The 21,728-nt window shown below is 38.5% G+C and overlaps 1 protein-coding gene across 1 annotated transcript in view; it reads left to right on the top strand.

Annotated features, from left to right (window-relative positions):
- The first annotated feature begins 293 nt into the window (after window positions 1-293).
- The window catches only part of DKK2 (dickkopf Wnt signaling pathway inhibitor 2), an 81,822-nt gene continuing 60,387 nt past the window's right edge, over window positions 294-21,728 (top strand). The window contains exon 1 of the mRNA XM_075849748.1: window positions 294-1,023. Coding sequence (XP_075705863.1) covers window positions 805-1,023 — 219 coding nt within the window. The 5' untranslated portion in view covers window positions 294-804. The remainder of the gene's footprint in view (window positions 1,024-21,728) is intronic.

Consider the following 21,728-nt stretch of genomic DNA (forward strand, 5'->3'; position numbering starts at 1 on the left):
ACAGAACAATAGGATGTTCCTGAGTGTAATATGGATCTTCTAATAATGTCCTCCACATCGCCGGCAAGGAATGAGAGGTGGGCACGGAGCCTCCGCACTCCAGGACGCAGCGTTGTAGGAAACATGTAGATAATAAACTTCTCAGGAGGGCATCTCTCCCTCTCGCTTCTTCCTTCCAAATGTTAGAAGTAGCTGTGGGCTCAGTTTCATGCTTTGTCACTCCTGGATGTGGGCGGGGGGAAAGAAACCCATTGTGGAAACCTATAAAAAGAAAGGAGCTGAGGTCATTAAAGACCAAAGAGAAAGGGGAAGCCAGAAAGAGTCAGAAACACATGGGATGTTTGTATGTAATCCGGTTCAGTACATCACTGCTAGTTCTGCACCGGACTCTCTGAATGGGACTGGAGAATTGCTCCTGCAGCATCCTATTCACACAGCTGCTCACCTGGATCTCTGTCTAAGGATGCTGCTGGACCCCACTAGGAGGACAGTCATCATCTGAGCCGGACCCCCTTTTCATGGACACTACAAGCTAATACAACTGTAAACCCTGTTTTCTTTTTAACTCTTAAGTTGTAGTAAATCTTACATAAGGCTATTGAATGCTGATGACTCTCGGTGCATGCATTGAATTTTCCACTCCCATGTATTCAAACCACCAGATGTGCAGTTTCTCCAGTAACTGTTTAAAGTTATTGGGTGTGATTGTAAACTAGAGAGAACAGATCCTGTAGTGCCTTCTGTTTCAGACATTTGGAGAATTGTGTCATAGTTCTTTCCTTCACTTCCACGCAGTGCTGAAGGATGAACATGGTTTTCCTGGGGTGGAATGGGGAGTGCTGCTGTCTGCTACCTCTACTAGCTGTAGTTTTGATGGTGGAGAGTACCCAACTAGACACCTCCAGATCCAAGGTCAACTCCATCAAGTCCATTGTAGCGGTGCAGACTCCTACTCTGGCCACCAACAGGTCTTTAAGCTTCCAGCATGGAGTTTCCCACAAGAAAGGGAAGAACCTTGGCCAGGTAACATTTCATTCTAGCTTCATATATTTGTTAATTTAGCATCTCACTATGATGCAGTACATTAGCTTTTATGTAAGAGAAAACGTCTTATTGTATAATGTTTAGTCACTTTATTATGAAATTATGGGATAATGAAAATATGGAAAATGTACGTGTCTCTTCTTCCTCACTTAGTTTTACATAGTAATTAGCAGAATTGGCTGGACATACACTTTACTGAGCAACAGGACAGTGTATATATATACAGATGTAGCAATCCTTATTCTGACTGACAGCGGTGCAGCATGATAACTTATCACTTGAGCCATTGAAAAGCCATTGAAAAAGTCAAGTTAAAGTTCCTTGCCACTGTGTATTTAATGTGTTAAAAGTCAAGATAAAGATGGCTACATCTGTACTGAGGAGGATGAAACACCTGTATAGGGGTAAATGTCCACTACAGAGTCTGATAAACTATCTGTACTGCTAGATGTCTTCCAACTGTGAATTATCTAGTTATGGATTATTTAATATGTCTATATTTTCATTCATGTTTATTATCACTACATCTTTCTGTAGAAATGTAATTTTTTTTCATCACTACTGGTCAATACATTTTATCCTAGTAACTGTTTAATACATTAGGATCTTAACTCTTTCAGGTGTGAAATGTTATTTCTTGCTAGAATTATAAGCTGGACAGTTACTGCCCACGTAGAACTTTACATAAGAGCATTTCCAGTTAGGGAGCTCCAAGTTTTAGCTAAGAATGTCACAAGGAGCTTACAAGAACTTTTAGTTCTTGAGCAGTCACACAACAGGCTTCCGACCTGAGTGAGGATGATGGATGATTCTCTTGAAGCCCTTTATTCCTATCCCGCAGTATTCATTTCTATGTTCAATTCTCTGCTCATGAAATATTAGATTTATGGTGCAGTTTTATGTTGTGCTTTCTCTGTAGAAGTATTGCTGGTATTAGGTTGTTAAAAGCAAACAAATCTCAATGGCCATGGAAAACTTCTTCTATTTGATGGATTGCTGGACTGGACTTTTTATGGTGTAAAATATTTCCAATTTTTCATCTTGCAGTTGAACTATAGATGGGATTTACTTAGGAATGTACATTTTATGTAAAATACAGTTGATCTATATACAATCGGTGATTCTTAAGTGAATATGTAAATGGAAACCTATTACATAGGTCAATTAAAGCGGATTCGAGGGAATGATTAATAAAGATATATCGGGGATGGTCATTTCAGTGATTTTATCGTGCTATCTCTTAAAGGGAATTGAATAACTGTTTGCATTAAGATAACTCAGTAGGTTTGTCTGCAGTCCTATGTAAAACACAAGCACAACACAGTACATCCTGAAATCATGGTGAATTAAAGGACAGAAAATAATTGACAAACACTGCTTTGTTACATTAGGGTGTACTGCAATTTTTGATAGTGATGTCATTAAAGTTGGGGCACTGATACCTAGAATATTATGGACTGACATGAGTTAGAGTTGTGCTGTGTATGGTGTATGAAAGTATGTTTGGTTTATTACAGAGTTTTAATGCTATACATTAAAGCATGTCTAAAAGTCCCATCTGGTGAACAGGTATTTAGAGCCTTTAATAAGAAACAGTTTTTTATTTTTTCTATATTTTTTATATTAATGACCAAATCAAATTAAAACATTTTGACGCTTATGCAATTATCGGTACAGCTGTAGCAGAGCTGAGTTTGGAATGAATAGTTTCTCTTTGTAGAGTGAGAAACTCAATGAGTCCTATAGAAAAGCACTTAGCATGATATGATGAGTTGTACTAAATTACAAACTTAGCTCTGCTACATCTGTAAACTCTTGTCGCATTTACTTCTGAATGCTATACAGCTGTGCTGTGGCTGCGGTCATACTGACCCTAACTTGTGTGGTTGGTTTCACAGTCAGTCTCATTGCATGTCCTATGTGCAGTCTTCTGTTCCTCAATAAGATGTGTAGACAGGGAATTCATCCCTTCAGCTCTGGCCATTCTAGACAGATATTCCCAGCACCCCATCTTATCACACCGGCCATCTGGCTTCTATTAACTTGCCTCTTACACATTTTTTTCCTTCAAAATGAGCTAACATGAACTACACATCATAAGATAAGTGACATATAATATGTCAAAGAGAAGAGAACATTATAATTTCAACTGAAATAACACGCTGGACAGGTTACCTGATATGGCAGCTCAAGATAAACATATGTTATTTATCTAAATAAATCAACATTAATTACATGCATGTGTCCGAGAATTAGAAAGGGAAAAAGATATAGATCACAAGATGGTCAGAGTCTTCATATTATTTATAGGCGCATTACTGAAACTTATGTATATATACAATGTGTTCCGTGCGTCATTAAATGCTAATTTGTAACGTTTACTACCGCTACCACCAGCATTCGATTACAAGACTTTCTCTTCTTCAGCCCTAAGGCTAGACTTTCACAAGCAGTCACTCTTGATTCCTAAAAACTTTGACAGAATTTTACAAATAAGGACTTTTCCCTCATGGAGATACAAAAAATTACTGTATAATAATGTTGCCATCTTCCTGTAATTTAATTTGACCTACATTGGATACTTTTTAAATAATTTTAATAAAATTTGTTAATAAAAGTTTATTATTTTCACCATTTTCAATTTTCCAAGGAACCACAATCCTTATCCATCGCTACCTTTCCCCAAAATAAAAATTTTCTCAATAACGGTGGTGTACACCTTTGTGGTTCCCATTACTCACTCTATATAATAATAAAAGAGAGGGTATTTGCACAATTCCCCTTATTTGATGCCATCTTATTATGAATTTGTAAACATATACATATATTTGTGTGTGTGTGTGTGTGTGTGTGTGTGTGTGTGTGTCTGTCTTTACACAAATACAGCAGGGCTGAGATGTGCAATTTGGCACAATGAGCCTGTGCTGGGCTATCACAATTGTTATGTGTGGTTTTCCATTGGAATATTTTTAAGTCAATTTAAAGATGACTGGTTACATAGATTGATATAAACCTGATAGATAGATAGATAGATAGATAGATAGATAGATAGATAGATAGATAGATAGATAGATAGATAGATAGATAGATAGATAGATAGATAGATAGATAGATAGATAGATAGATAGATAGATATGAGATAGATATGAGATAGATAGATAGATAGATAGATAGATAGATAGATAGATAGATAGATAGATAGATAGATAGATAGATAGATATGAGATAGATAGAAAGTCTCCTGTGTTGAGCTGAAACATCGTGTGTATATGGACCAATAAAGCACCTTTTTCTACCTTGCTTATACCTTGGAGTGCTGCCTGATTTTTGGATTCTAGATAGATAGATAGATAGATAGATAGATAGATAGATAGCCTTTCTCCTGTGGAAGGAGCTGAAACGTTGCGTGAGGGTAATAAAGTAACCATTTTTTCACTATGTTCTACAGAGTGCTGCCTATATTTTTGTTTCTATCTATACGGGACATTGGTCTGTTGCCCAGGGTTTGCACCTACACTCTGCCTGTTCTGCTGGGCTTTGGATTAGATAGATAGATAGATAGATAGATAGATAGATAGATAGATAGATAGATAGATAGATAGATAGATAGATAGATAGATAGATAGATAGATAGATAGATAGATAGATAGATAGATAGATAGATAGATAGATAGATAGATAGATAGATGGATAGATAGATAGATAGATAGATAGATAGATAGATAGATAGATAGATAGATAGATATGAGATAGATAGATAGATAGATAGATAGATAGATAGATAGATAGATAGATAGATAGATAGATAGATAGATAGATAGATAGATAGATAGATAGATAGATGATAGATAGATAGATAGATAGATAGATAGATAGATAGATAGATAGATAGATAGATAGATAGATAGATAGATAGATAGTTTAAAGAGAAAATATGAGATACATTGATAGATATATGAAGTATGCCATAGATAGATAGATATGACATTGATAGATTATAAAAGAAATGCCCTTTTGCTATTTAGAATTTGTTGTATTTTTTGTTTGTTTATTATTTCTAATTTGTTTATTTGTTTAATGGCCACCATAAGCCGTAATTGTATAAAACACATTTAAAAAAATCTGTAGCACAACTTAATCCAAAAATGTCTCACAGATGGGGATAGTTACATATAAAAAACAAAACATCCTGCGTTAATCAGGATTTTGTAAGATGCTAAATTCTAAATTGTGATTTATTTATCTTAAATGTGCAACTCCTGCTTTTCCAGTTCCAGTCAAAAGAAGTATTTTCTAAAAATCTGCTCCTTTTTATACTCTAGGTCTGTCCTTTTTAACAATAGATTGATAGAATTGTGTGTAGTTCCTGGAGTCACGCATGAGCTATGATTAAACCTTCACTGTTAATTATTCTGGAGAGCGACTGGTGCTATGTTGTAATGCTTGTAATTCTGAGGATTTTTTTACTTGTGTGTATGTCACATTACATGCAATGTCTGCTGGAAGGCTACCTTGGACTGGAGCCAAAATGATGGTGCTTCAACTCATTACTCTAAAACTTTAAAAGGAATCCGACAGCAGAATTGTCAGATTGAGTATAATCATATGTATGTTTGAACAGGACCTTCTGCAGCTCTGCTACATCTGTAGGTATCCATCTTGCAGAAGGTATATATTCATTTACAAATCATATAAATATACAAATGTAGCAGGACTAAATTTGACATTTCTCTAAAACTACTGTTTTTTATTGTATATCTCTCAGTCAACATAGTCGAACATCTACCTGTAGTCCTGTGGAAAATCATAGATAATAAACATATTGTTATATAATTGTGCCATATTCCAAATTCAGGTTTCCTGCACGGACAAATTCAGCTCTGCTTCATCTGTATCTCTATATTAATTTGGATAATGTTGACTGATAGACTAATATTTAGAATCCTGAAAGTTTAGTGCTTGGGCTACATCAGGAAAAAAAAAAAAGAATGTTTTAGTTAATTAATGTGGGTGAAAATAATGTAAATGATATTTTCGTTGTTTAACGGACTAAGATAGTAGTTGAAAAAGATATCCATGTACCGCCTGGATAAACTGACCCAAAATAAATGAATTTAACAAAACGATGACTGTATTTACAAATAGTGTATGCTGGAATTTTTTCTTAAGAACCAACAAACTAGGAGTCATACAATTTTATAGTTGGCTTTTACAAATGACTAAATCCAAAAGTTTGCAAACAGTCCATTGAGAAGAGAACCAGTACACAGGGAAAGCACCAAAATATATAACATATCTTCAATACAAACTAAGGGTCCATGCCTATGGCAAAGCCGCGTGATTGGACCTTGTATGGCAGCACACAACGTCCCTACCAGTCCATATAACAGACCAGTGTTTGCTGCAGAATTATTGCTTTGGCTTTCTTATATGATTGGTTCTAATGGACAAGTGATATCGGACAGTTATTTATGGAACAATTTCTTATCCATATTTTATTCGGGATTGACATATATGTACTGGAGTTTGTCTTAGGGTGTATTTTACTAAATAAATCAGCTTGACTCCCTCTGAGAATACATACTTTGGATTGTTACTGGACCATGCTGTGTCTTGGTTGCTCAGTCCAACTTCTGTAGACTGGAAATACAACACTTGTTATATGAAACTTCCTTTTTTGTTATTCTTTTTATTTCTTATAACTTCGGGTGTATGCATAGTTCAGTGACCCATAGACGACAAGAGTTTCCATATATTGCAAGCTCTTTTTGCAACCTGTTGTAAAACAACATGTCTTCATCAAAAATGTACATAGAAGCAGTGGTGTAGCTATAGGAGTCATAGTGGTCGCAGTTGTGACCGGGACCCTAAGCCTCCCACAGGGCCCCCGTTGCCACATAGCGTGCTAATGATTTAATAAATTTTCTGCGCTGTGGCGCGGCACTTCTCGGTTACTGGTCGGGCTCCTTAGACGTCACGAACACATGGTACACCCAGCCAGCATGGAATAGCCGGTGCGGAAAATCATGAATGACTCCAGGTGAGCTGCAGAGGAGGCCCGTGATGTATTGTATTGTGCTGTCTGTGTTTGCGGCGGAGATAGGAGAGGGGGGCCGTTAAATTACAGCCCCCCTCCTCCCTCCACCGCAAACTGCACAATACAATACATTACAAACTGTGGGTCGCGACCCCCTGGGGGGTCATGTGTTGACCTCCGGGGGGTCGAGAGCAACTCATGGAGGTCCCGGTTCCATTCAATGCTGGAGCAAGGAGCTGACGGCTCCTTGCTCTAGCATTCAGTGTGCCCTGAGCCATGGGCGGCTCGACGCAGACAGGCTCGATGTAATGATGTCATTGTGCCAGTCTGAGCCGAGTCACTCATAGCACAGACCAAAGGAGGAGAAGGATCCTCCACCCAGCGTGGGAACGGGGAAAGGTAGGTAATTGTATTATTTTTCTTTTATGCACATATGCATTATACTGTATGGGGGGGGGGCGATATTGCTGGGTTGGGGCATTATACTGCATGGAGAGCTGATATGGGAGGCATTATACTGTATGGGGGGCTGATATGGCAGGGGCATTATACTGTATGGGGGCTGATATGGTGGGGGGCATTATACTGTATGGGGGGGCCGATATTGTGGGGTTGGGGCATTATACTGTTTTGGGAGCACATATGGGGGGACATTATGCTGTGTGAGGCAGCTATGGGGGAATTATACTGTATGGGGGCAGTTATGGGGGCATTATACTGTATGGGGCAGCTATGGGGGCATTATACTGTGTGGGGGAAGCTATGGGGGTATTATATTGTATGGGGGCATTATACTGTGTGAGGGCAGCTATGGGGGCATTATACTGTATGGGGCAGCTATGGGGCGAATTATACTGTGTGGGGGCAGCTATCAGAGCATTATACTGTGAGGGGGCAGCTATGGGGAGCATTATACTGTGTGGGGGAAGCTATGGGGAGCATTATACTGTGTGGGGGCATTATACTGTGGTGCTCAGCTATGGGGGCATTTTACTGCGTGGGGGCAGCTATGGGAGCATTATACTGTGTGGGGGCAGCTATGGGGAGCATTATACTGTTTGGGGGCATTATACTGTGGTGGTCAGCTATGGGGGGCATTTTACTGTGTGGGGGCAGCTACGGGGAGCATTATACTGTGGAGACAGCTATGGGGGGCATTATACTGTGGAGACATCCATGGGGGTTGTTGGGCAAGGCGGCTGGGCATAAACACACGCAGGGGTCTGGTGGTGTAGGGGAGGGGTAGGGGGGCCCAAGCTGAATTCTTGCACCAGGACCCATGAGCCTTTAGCTACATTCCTGCATAGAAGAGAGGGGGCACGAGAGCAAAAATCAAACTGAGACCGCTTTTCTAGTGCTGATTCACCCCACCACATCCCCCATTCCCTGTGGCAACCCCCATCTATTGTGGGTGAGAATAGCAGCATGACCCTTAGGTCCATTTCAGACAGTCATAATATGGCCCCCCCACATTGCCCGGACCTAGTGCAATCACTAAGTTTTGGGGCACCTTCTTTTTCTTTAACAAATATTGGAAAAAATATTACTTAGGTTCGATTCTTATACCACAGACTGATTTAACGCTTAAGAAATTGCTTAATTTTTTAAATTGGCTTTTTATTATTGGATATGATATTCCTTTACTTGGATATAGAAGTTATAGGGATTCTGCATTCAAATATTGTTGTGTAGAATTTCATAGACGAAGGGAAAACCTTACATTATGAAGAAGAGATTAAATGTAATAACAAAGTAAAGTTTTACCTCTTTGTCCGTATTAAAGCTGCTGCCTATTATTATGTGAAAAAGAAATACTATATTAACCGTTTTACTTCTTGAAATGTCTCTTCAAGCGCATTCCCAGGGGACTCTCCTCCAGTAAACAGTATACTGTCATTCTCCTGGATATAAATATATCAGTGAGAACCAAGTGGAGAAATGACATTTAAAACTATCAGGCTCAGGTATTTTCCTTCAGGGCAAATAGGAAAAGAAGGCTTTGGAAAAAAAAGAGGAAATCTAAGAGGTGTTCAGGTCTACAACATGATTTTGCCAATGATGAAAGGGCAAACGGATAGATTACGTTCAGGCAGACATTATTAGCACCTTCAATGCATTCTTCTCCTGAGAACTATAAACACTGGGACACATTGCAAGTGTTTCAATAGGAGACCTTTATTGGCATCCAGCTGGCACTGGGAAGCTGCCCGTACCAGGCGTCACAATGTGTTCACCTAAAAGAACACAATGTATTGTCAAATGTTACAAAGAGAACAATATCCCAGGCAGATTTCTTTACAAATCAATGAAATATTATTATTATTATTATTTTTTTTAAATGATCCCTCGTACAATTACTGCATTAAACTACATATATACTAAAAAGTAGAAAACTATTCAAAGTATTATTACTTTTTATATGAAGTGATGGCATATTGCTAGGATTTGCAATTAGTTCATGGTTGGTGAAGGGCCGACCGCTGGCATCACCTGGACACAGAGGCAGAAGTCCTTATGACTGTAGGGTAGATTCACATGTGGCAGATTTTGTTGCAGAAATTTCTGTGACTGAAAATCTGTTATATTCACATGAATGGAACTTGCAGAAATGCATGTGCTTGCTGTAGAAACAGCCCCATTGACCGGATTTTCAGTTGCAGAAAATGTCTGTAACAAAATCTGCCACGTGTGAATTCACCCTAAAGCCACACCCTGCAAATTATTTGTGCTGCAGATTTTGCAGCAATGCCACAATGAATCCGCAATAAATTCTGCATGTGTTACTTGCAGATTTTGACGTGGATTTTGGTGCGGATTTCACCTTATGCATTGCAAAGGGTAAAATCCGTAGTGAAAATCTGCAAAAATTCTGTGATAGAATTGACATCCTGCGAATTAGGGCATGTTAAGATGTGGCGCAATTCCACTGCGGACAGGTCTCAGTGGATATCCACAGCAGCCTCTCTTTCTTTTTGGTTTCTATAGCTTTCTAGGTAACTTAGTTTAGACATTGCGGAAAATAAGAGTGCAAAATTTAGGCTGCGGTGCAGAATTTACACTCCACAGTGTGCATAGTCCATTGCAGAGAAGCAGCAGATTTTCACTGCGTATTTCAGCCTTTGCAATGCAAAGGCTGAAATCTGCAGCAAATCCACTGTGATATCCGCCACGTCTGAATTATCTGTCAAATATACAAATTTTGCTACAGATTCGTTGTGTAATTGTTGTGAATTTGCGCAAATTTTGGACGTGGCCTTAGGAAATCTTCACCTTTATCCCTGCACAATGGCAATCCCGTTCCCTGACTGTGCAGGAAGTTGCTACAAAGGTCCATTCAAGGGATCCTATCCACCCGCAGTGCAGGAAAAATTTGTAAAGGAGTCACACTCTGAATGATTTCTCAGGTAGGGCTCTGCCTACCAATTATATGCACATGGCATAGGTAAGGCAATGTGTTATCTCACAACATAAAAAAATTAAGTATAGCAAAATGTGGAACAAAGCCCTACTCCACATGAGCACCCTTAGCAGAAAGTGAGTCCATGACATTAAAAGCTAGATTATTTTGCCTTAATCTTGCTTTATGCATCTTTTCCTTCTTCCCTTGGTCTTCCAGCAATTCAATTTTCCATGACTCCTTTTATTCACCTCTTCTATTATCCATATTGATCTCTAACTGCTCCTCACCTTAGTTGCCGAGTCACAAAGCAGCTGCCATGTATACTACCACGGCCCATCAAATGGGGGTACAGTTGTGAGACTGTATGGAAAACAAAAATTTCCAAAAATCTTCTCAGCTAAGGCTACTTTTATGGTGTTTTATCCATATGCAGGTGTATATGATTTCTATGACCTTAATGAATTGAATCCCCTAATGGTGCCAACATTTTTAAACATACTGGTTTAGGGGACAAAGGATGAATTCTCTGTACTGTACAAAAGGAGCCACAAAACTTTATTAGGTGTACCAGAAAATTGATCATTTTAATTAGTGTTGACACAAGAGATACACTTTAATTGCGGATTAACGAGGTAAAATACATATATATATATATATATATATATATATATTTATTACAAAGTAGACTTTGAAAAGATTCCTTTCCCTACGATCTTCAAATATATTTTTAGTGTGTTTGTGTGTATTGTGTTGTTTTTGTCTCTTTTCTTTTTTCCCATTATGTTTTAGTTGTGTGATAGTGCTCAGGAACAACTAATTGAGTCCTCCATTGAGATGTGCTGTGTTTTAACAGCTAGAGCAGTTTGCTATTGTTGACATACAGATTTTGGGGAACTATGAACACCTGTTTGACGTGTGCAGCTGAACTTATGTAAGATTTATTATCCCCTCAATTGCTCATAAGATCATAAAACTAAAATTGTGTAACTATCACACATCTGTTAGGAAGCAAAGGAGGGGACATAGCATAAGGGATTTCTAGATACTACACCATAGTCAGAGTTGATTCATTGCTTTAGAGAGTGGCTGAAGAAAGTATTTCAGGGTTGTGGATAAAGACAATCGGTAACGTCCGTAGTGAAAACTGAATTTTCACTACCGCCAGATGACCCATAATTAAATAGCAAAACAGTGATGTATACAACACCACTAAATTGAGGGATGCATTCCTGTTTGCAAACAACTGCAGGAGAACAGCAACTTACACATAATGATTTAATTTGGTAGAACAGTTCTCAGTTGTACAAGACACAGTGAGGCAAATGTATTAATACGGTCTTAACTTTAGACAGCTTGAAGTAGACTAGATGCATCTAAATAAATCCAAGTAGCTCATGCTGGATGATAAATTTGGCACCTTTTTTGATACTTTTGTATAGCTTTACGCCACCTCTTGGTTGACTTACTTTAGACTAACTTTTCTGCGCCAAAACGTTGGCGCAATGTGGCACATTTTAAGCCACACCTCTTTTATCCTAAGTCATGCCTCTTTGTCGAGCCAAGCGCAAGAAGTGTCTAAAACAGTTAATAACTGGCGAACAGTATATATATGACTAAAAGGCAACAAAAAAATAAATAGGTTTTGATATTTAGTTTTTCATATAATCAAATAGTCACAATGAATTTGTTTCTCAACTTATGTAAACACATATGTAGCCCATGATAACATACTCATCTTCTCTATTGAGGCAATTGTCTAGTTTACCGAGGAATACCAAGAAAGCTCTACTGGTAAAACATTTATTGCTCACATGGCCATTATTAGCCTCAAAAGTTATTTGAAGGCTTTAGAGGTGTTTCGCTAAAAGAGAAGTTAGGGCTGTAGGCGGTAACTGGCAAAATTTTCTAATTCAGACCTTTCAAGGCATTCCCAGCACTAAATGCTTTCGTGGACAGCAGTTCATACCCGTGTTTGAATATATTGTAAATGCTCATTTACAATGTCCATATTGTCCCTCGAGGAAAAGTAAATCTCTGTTTTAAGTGTTTCTAAGGGACATAAAGAATTGGATTGGCCCACCAGGTGTTCTTCTGGATGGGTCCAACCTCTGGCATGATAGTTGGGCTTCAGAGCAGTAGAACCCCACTTACGCGTAGGAATGATCACTTGTTTCGGTTATTTCATAAATAGATATAATAATAACAACAGTATAATGGTAATAGACCATATAACAGGACAATATAGCCCTGCAAGTCCATGATGAATACTATTTGACATAGGGTCACCACTTAAAAATGAGTAACAAACTGGATCTCGTCTTTTCATAATTGCTAAACTAGATGTATCAACAACGCATGGCCTGGGAATTAAATTGTTTCTGCCATCTAGGGTTGAAATATCAAACTATATTTTCTCTTTTGTATGATATTTCCTCATAATATGACAAAATACAGTGGCAATTTCAGTCCCAAAACATATCCAAGTATTGAAATATTATTATTTACAGATAGATTTACCCACTTTTCAAGTATGCTAACTGATTCTTCCAAGAAAGCATTTTTATAAAACTTAATTTAACATAATATAGTCCCTTTCAGCAGGCTACACATTGCAATAAACTTTTGAGGAACATGCAGACAAAATGTCTCTTCTTAGATACCTACTTTATCTTTAAAATAGGTGTACTTCATGATCCCTGCAGCCCTGAAATCACTTGTAAAAAGCAGTTAGAAGTCTCTAAAGTAGCATACTGTACCTGCATTTTACCAAAGTAGGGAATATATCAAGGAAAGAAAAATTTTGCTTCAAGGGCTATCTAAGACATAAAGACTGATGGCTCATCCTAAGGATAGCCCGTCAACGTCTGATTAGTAGGGGTATAAATCTCTTAAGATCAGAACAATGAAGCAGCCTTTGTTTAGACAGGAAAAGTGTCTCATCCTTATGGGTGGGTGTGCCTGGTACGGTAGCCTAGTCCCATTCACTTTGTCAGTACCTGGTTGAACAAACATTGATGGCCTATGCTAAGAGTAGGACATAAATATTTAAGTCCTGGAAAATCCCTTTACAAAATATTCCATAAAGCCTTTTTGACATGGTCGTATTGGGCTCATGCTGTACCTCCCTGTGGATCCGATTTACTCCAGAGGTACATAGAGGTTTTTCTCATGGATTCCACATGAATCTGTAAAAAAATAAAATGTGCATGCTCCATTACATAGTGTATTACAGAGGTATTTTTTTGCTAGAAGTATATATGATGCCTCACGGTGTCACAGTATGATAGCTCATGGACAGTGGATCACAAATCCTCACGGCTGAGCTGCCTGAGGCCGGGAATCATCAAAGTGTGCTGCGTCGCATATAATGTCCTGATGCTGCCCGGCGTCAGGACCTTGCATGCGCCACAGGACAGCCTAATGTAGCAGCCTGAGGTTATCCAAGGTGGCCCTCCTGTGGACAAGTGAAGGCTGGAGTGGTGAGTGATACATTTTTTTACGTCCGATCTGGGTGGTCCAAATTTTGTCTTATCCGGGGAAAGACATGTGACGCAGCATGTCTAAGCTAATCAGTTTACATGCTTTGGGTAAGGCCACACGGAGCTACACTGACCCGGCCGCAAAGCGAGCAACAACCGCGCCAGCACCTTGTTCGGCCGGATGTCAAATAGCCTGTTGATGGCCGCGCATTGTTGCGGGTAAAACGGCTATTTACCTGCAAAATTGTGCAGCCATAAAGGGTGTATTAAATAATGGCGGCACTATTTTGCAGGTAAAGGGCTGTTTTGTGGCCATTAGCAGACTATTTGACAGTGGTGCCGAACATGGTGTCGGCATGGTTGATGGCCACGTTGCGGCAGGTCAGTGCAACTCTGTGTGGCCTTACCCTAAATGAATAGAATTATATGACTGAGTGCAAGCTACCAGAGGTAACGTTTACATTGTTACTCTGAAGGACTCTATCCCCAGTGATTTTAGTAGACAGTGGAGCTGTTTTAGGGTATGTTTACACGCTAGCTGGCTTTTACGGCTGAAATGACAGCCTGTTTTCAGAAGAAAACAGCTACGTCGTTTCAGCCGTAAATGCTCCTCCTCGTAATATACGAGGCGTCTGTGACGCTCGTATATCTTGAGCTGCTCTTCATTGAGTTCAATGAAGAACGGCTACAATTACGTTGCAAAGAAGTGCCCTGCACTTCTTTGCCGAGGCAGTCAATTTACGCGTCGTCGTTTGACAGCTGTCAAACGACGATGCGTAAATTACAGGTCATCTGCACAATACGTCGGCAAACCCATTCAAATGAATGGGCAGATGTTTGCCGACGTATTGTAGCCCTATTTTCAGACGTAAAACGAGGCATAATACGCCTCGTTTACGTCTGAAAATAGGTTGTGTGAACCCAGCCTAAGGGTATGTTCACACGATGAGAGGCATTTACGTGTGAAAAGACAGACTGTTAACAGCTGCCTCGTTTCACACGTAAATGCTCCTCCTCGTAATTTACGAGGCGTCTGTGACGCTCGTATATCTTGAGCTGCTCTTCATTGAGTTCAATGAAGAACAGCTCAAATTACGTGGCAAAGAAGTGCCCTGCACTTCTTTGCCGAGGCAGTCCATTTACGCGTCGTCGTTTGACAGCTGTCAAACGACGACGCGTAAATGACAGGTTGTCTGCACAGTACGTCGGCAAACCCATTCAAATGAATGGGCAGATGTTTGCCGACGTATTGCAGACCTATTTTCAGACGTAAAACGAGGCATAATACGCCTCGTTTACGTCTGAAAATAGGTTGTGTGAACCCAGCCTTAGGATATGTTAACACACAGCAGATTTGTTGCAGGAATTTATGCAACTGAAAATACGTTCCATTAATGTGAATGCCCTTGTTTTTTCAGAATGTGCATGGAAAATTCATTTAGATGAACAGGACAGTCAGCGAAATTTCTGCAACAATTCTACCGTCTGTAAACAAACCCACTGAATGACAGCAGAAAATAGTAACAAAATGATACCAGACTTTATGCGTAATGCCTAATACAATAAAATATAATATTCTCATAAATAGGATGACAACACAATATCAGACATTACATAGATAATCTAACAATTCAAATGTTTTTCGTTTGATATCAATCTTAGGACTGTTAAAATGCGAAGCTAATGACAAAATATAATGAATATATTTTTGTCTGCATTTAGCTCCATTTTTATGCACTGTTTTTATATTAACTATTCAGCACTAATCTAAATTAATATGTTGAGTTTTTTCATGGTGATTTGTTGCTATTTTGAGTTAGAACATACAAAAAAAAAAAGATGTAAGTAATACGTTTTCTTTGCGGCTATTTTGTTTCAATATTTTTATTACATTTTCATATACAAAGTAACATCTGCAGAAGTACAAAATAGCAATACAAATTAAAAAGAACTATAAAACGTTCCTTTCACGTCTCTCACTGATTGGCAGTCGTGTTGCATCATAAGGTAAAGGTCTTAATTCGTTTTTTCCCCCAAACAATAACCTAAAACACACTTTTAATAGAATTAATATGAGTAAATTAAAAACATACATTTTAATGAATGTAAGTTTTTTTTTCTCCTGCCTTTACATTGCATTACATTCTGGCAAGTTAAACTTTTATTTTGAAAATGGTTTTAATATTTTTTCATATTTAAGTTTAAGCTAATTATTAATATTATTTAAAAAAGCACGCCCAGCACCTATGGCTTTATCTTGTAGTTTCAGCTTATGTTTCAGGCTGACGCTCAGTCACGTGACCCCCGCTATGACTAACTCAATCTTACAGCGTCTGATTTGTGAACCGGATGTCAGTCTCTCTATTCATTCCTGAGACTCGCATCAAGGTTCTCATAGGAATGAATAGAGAAACTGTCCTCCGGTCCACACAGCAGGCGCTGTTAGATTTAGTTAGTGGTAGCGGGGGTCATGTGGACGAACGGCAGCCTGAAACAGATGCTGAAACTACATGATAAAGCCATAGGTGAGTTTTCTAACCACAGTATCAGTTATGCAACCTCAATTACATATGGGGGGGGGGGATATTTTTCCTGGGAGTGCTTCTGAAAAGAATTGGAAAACGTTTATTTGATGCATTTGCTGTAAGGAAATATAAAATTAAATTCTAGATCTTGTTAAAGCGGATGCTGTCCCTATATAAGGTCAGTATAGTATGGAGACAGGTCCGCTCTCCTATTAGCCAGAACAGCACGATAAAATATGGTGCTGTTTTTTAAAATGGGATACACCTGACAACCATAATTCCGGTATATTTTTTGAGTGCTCCTATTAGCCAAACGGCCAATTTTGTAAATTTGGCTAATAGGAGGGTGGGGGGGGGGGGGTTCCATCTCCATATTATCCTGCCAGACAGATCTGCTTCTACAAGGCTGCTTGTCACTGGATAAAACATTATTCTTCATATATGGGTACCACTACAGATACATTTACTGAAAAAGGCAGCCTAGATATTTAGCATGATCATACTATGAATCATTTTATATATAGTTTGGACATTTACAAACATTTAAAAATCATGAAGCCAGAGTTACTATAGTGGAAGTTACAATGACTATATCACAGCATAGTATACACCTAATGTAAAAATCACTTTGTTAAATTAATTCAGATGTAAAAGGTATAAAAAAAAGTAATTGTAAATCATGAATCACAAAGTTGCTGCTGCTTGTACAGCATTTGTCTAGATTCATACATCGCGTGTTTGTTGCAGATTTTGTTGCAAATTTGCCAAAACCAAAAGTGGTTTCAAAAGCAATGGAAAATATAAAGGAAAAACTTATACTTCTCCTTGATCCTAGATCCACTTCTGACTTTGGTAAAAAATCTGCATCAAAATTGACACCAAAAATGCGGTGAGTGAATCCAGCCTTAAACTCAAGGCACCAAAATGCAGTGTCGGAATTGGGATCATTGATAATGATAATTTTGAATAGAAAATATATATCATATTTTAGATAATTCTAAGTAACATGTCTTTTAAAGTCAGCTTTATATTAACGTCGACAAGTATTGTGTTAAAATTTTGTAGAAATGAACAGTTTTCAATATCAAAACATAGTTCCGCCAGCTGCTTGCACCTTTTTAGGGCACAATACAAAGAAATAGTTTATGGTATAGTCATATCACAAATTGAGAATAACAACGGAAGGTTTTGAGGAGGAAATCAAGTACAGTATTAAAGTGTGATATTAAGTTCTACATATTGTTATTTTACGTAAATTAAAAGAGACTAAGACTAGCTGTGTTCTTATTAGTGCAGTTATATGTATATATGTGGAGTAACCTGCTTACCTTTATTGTCTGGCGTTACATGTTGTTTTCACCAATTATTATTATTATTATTATTATTATTATTATTATTAATAAGTACTCAAAGATTTGTTGAAATTCTATCTCTACTACTTATATCCTGTAAAGATATTCTTCATCATCCCACAAGAGGGCGCACACTATTTGACTGAAAACCTGTGGATTGCAATGTAAATATCTCTGGATTTTTCTGATATATCAGGTTTCGAAAGAAGCAATGAGCTGTACTTTGATTTTGCAACTGGCATCAAATAGACAATCATGTTCCTGTAGCTTTAACATTTCCTACTAATCATTAAATGAACTTCTCAGACTTATCTGCAGACTTTTCAATGATATCTCCATAAAAAGGGACCATCCACTGACATAGTAAAAAATGAATAAAAAGACACGTCCATCAAGTTTAGCCTATTTTAGACCAAACTTATTGGCACAGAGGAAGGCAAAAAAAGAGGATACAAAATATGCTGTTTATTAATATATTTAGAGATAATCAAAAATCTTCGGTACAATTTAACGTTTGCTGCGTACAACTGTTTTATATGGGCATATCATTTTGGCATATGGGTGTGTTTTATATATTCATTTTCTTAAGCATTTACCTGCAAATCTGCCCAATATGTACCAGTATAGAAAACCCGTTACATGGGTTTGCTAGCAAAAGGAATGATGATAAGTATTTGTAAAAAATATAATACAAAAATATAAGTGTATTTTAAAACCTAATTACCAAAATGTGAAACCTAAGAAAAATGTGGAAGCGTTTGCTGAATAATAGATTATTCACCCAGGGTAAAGGAAGTGGACCTCCTTCCGTTTGTTACCCTATAATGTAGTAAATGTTACCTTCAGTCCTATGTAACACCACAGATAACACAGTGATAACTCTCTGAGTACAGATAATGTAGTAGATGTTACCTTCAGTCCTATGTAATACCACAGATAACACAGTGATAACTCTCTGAGTACAGATAATGTAGTAGATGTTACCTTCAGTCCTATGTAATACCACAGATAACACAGTGATAACTCTCTGAGTACAGATAATGTAGTAGATGCACACACAGAAATATATACACATACAGATACAGATATAGGCACTTAGACACACAAATACACACACACACAAAGACACACATATACACACACATACTGGAACTTATACACAAACAAGCACAGACACACAGAAAAATAGAGGCACAAACAACAGACAGACTGAGCACTCACAACTCCTTCCTCACAGGCTTCTTGCAGGTCGGGCTGTGGGCGGACCTATCTGTGCCTCGGACACCACGTCCTTGCCAAATAAATATATACATATATATATATATATATATATATATGATATATATATATATATATATATATATATATATACACAGTGAAGGAAATAAGTATTTGATCCCTTGCTGATTTTGTACGTTTGCCCACTGTCAAAGACATGAACAGTCTAGAATTTTTAGGCTATGTTAATTTTACCAGTGAGAGATAGATTATATATAAAAAAAAAAAAAAGAAAATCACATTGTCAAAATGATATATATTTATTTGCATTGTGCACAGAGAAATAAGTATTTGATCCCCTACCAACCATTAAGAGTTCAGCCTCCTCCAGACCAGTTACACGCTCCAAATCAACTTGTGCCTGCATTAAAGACAGCTGTCTTACATGGTCACCTGTATAAAAGACTCCTGTCCACAGACTCAATTAATCAGTCTGACTCTAACCTCTACAACATGGGCAAGACCAAAGAGCTTTCTAAGGATGTCAGGGACAAGATCATAGACCTGCACAAGGCTGGAATGGGCTACAAAACCATAAGTAAGACGCTGGGTGAGAAGGAGACAACTGTTGGTGCAATAGTAAGAAAATGGAAGACATACAAAATGACTGTCAATCGACATCGATCTGGGGCTCCATGCAAAATCTCACCTCGTGGGGTATCCTTGATCCTGAGGAAGGTGAGAGCTCAGCCGAAAACTACACGGGGGGAACTTGTTAATGATCTCAATGCAGCTGGGACCACAGTCACCAAGAAAACCATTGGTAACACATTACGCCGTAATGGATTAAAATCCTGCAGTGCCTGCAAGGTCCCCCTGCTCAAGAAGGCACATGTACAGGCCCGTCTGAAGTTTGCAAATGAACATCTGGATGATTCTGAGAGTGATTGGGAGAAGGTGCTGTGGTCAGATGAGACTAAAATTGAGCTCTTTGGCATTAACTCAACTCGCCGTGTTTGGAGGAAGAGAAATGCTGCCTATGACCGAAAGAACACCGTCCCCACTGTCAAGCATGGAGGTGGAAACATCATGTTTTGGGGGTGTTTCTCTGCTAAGGGCACAGGACTACTTCACCGCATCAATGTGAGAATGGATGGAGCCATGTACCGTCAAATCCTGAGTGACAACCTCCTTCCCTCCACCAGGACATTAAAAATGGCTCGTGGCTGGGTCTTCCAGCATGACAATGACCTGAAACATACAGCCAAGGCAACAAAGGAGTGGCTCAAACAGAAGCACATTAAGGTCATGGAGTGGCCTAGCCAGTCTCCAGACCTTAATCCCATCGAAAACTTATGGAGGGAGCTGAAGATCCGAGTTGCCAAGCGACAGCCTCGAAATCTTAATGATGTACAGATGATCTGCAAAGAGGAGTGGGCCAAAATTCCATCTAACATGTGTGCAAACCTCATCATCAACTACAAAAAACGTCTGACTTCTGTGCTTGCCAACAAGGGTTTTGCCACTAAGTATTAAGTCTTGTTTGCCAAAGGGATCAAATACTTATTTCTCTGTGCACAATGCAAATAAATATATATAATTTTGACAATGTGATTTTCTGTTTTTTTTTAATATAATCTATCTCTCACTGGTAAAATTAACCTAGTCTAAAAATTCTAGACTGTTCATGTCTTTGACAGTGGGCAAACTTACAAAATCAGCGAGGGATCAAATACTTATTTCCCTCACTGTATATATATATACACACAGAGTGATCTATTTCCAGCATTTTTTTTCTTTTAATGTTGATAATTATAGTAACAGTTAATGAAAACCAAAAATGTTGCCTCTCAGAAAATTAGATTATTATAAAAGCCCGATTTCAACAATGATTTTTAATACCGAAATGTTGTCCTACTGAAGAGTATGTACAGTATATGCACTCAATACTTGGTCGGGGCACCTTTTGCATGAATTACTGCATCAATGCGGAGTGGCATGAAGGCGATCAGTCTGTGGCACTGCTGAAGTGTTATGGAAGCCCAGGTTGCTTTGATAGCGGCCTTCAGCTCGTCTGCATTGTTGGGTCTGGTGTCTCTCATCTTCCGCTTGACAATACCCCATAGATTCTCTATGGGGTTTAGGTCAGGCGAGTTTGCTGGCCAATCAAGCACAGTGATACTGTGGTTATTACACCAGGTATTGGTACTTTTGGCAGTGTGGGCAGGTGCCAAGTCCTGCTGGAAAATGAAATCAGCATCTCCATAAAGCTTTTCAGCAGAGGGAAGCATGAAATTCTAGAAAATGTCCCGGTAGACGCTGCGCTGACTCTGGACTTGTTATAACACAGTGGACCAACACCAGCAGATGACATGGCTCCCCAAACCATGACAGACTGTGGAAACGTCACACTGGACCGCAAGCAACTTGGATTGTGTGCCCCTCCACTCTTCCTTCAGACTCTGGGACCGTGATTTCCAAATAAAATGCAAAATTTACTTTCATCTGAAAACAGGACTTTGGACCACTGAGCAACAGACCGGTCCTTGTAGAGGCATAGGAAACCTTTGCAGGTGTTTTGTCTTGATTAGCTGATTAGAGTGTGACACCATGAGTCTACAATCTTCAACTTTTACCCAATAGTAACATTTTGGGTTTTCATTAACTATTACA

The sequence above is a fragment of the Rhinoderma darwinii genome, chromosome 1 (genome assembly GCF_050947455.1).
Source record: "Rhinoderma darwinii isolate aRhiDar2 chromosome 1, aRhiDar2.hap1, whole genome shotgun sequence".
Taxonomy (NCBI): Eukaryota; Metazoa; Chordata; class Amphibia; order Anura; family Rhinodermatidae; genus Rhinoderma; species Rhinoderma darwinii.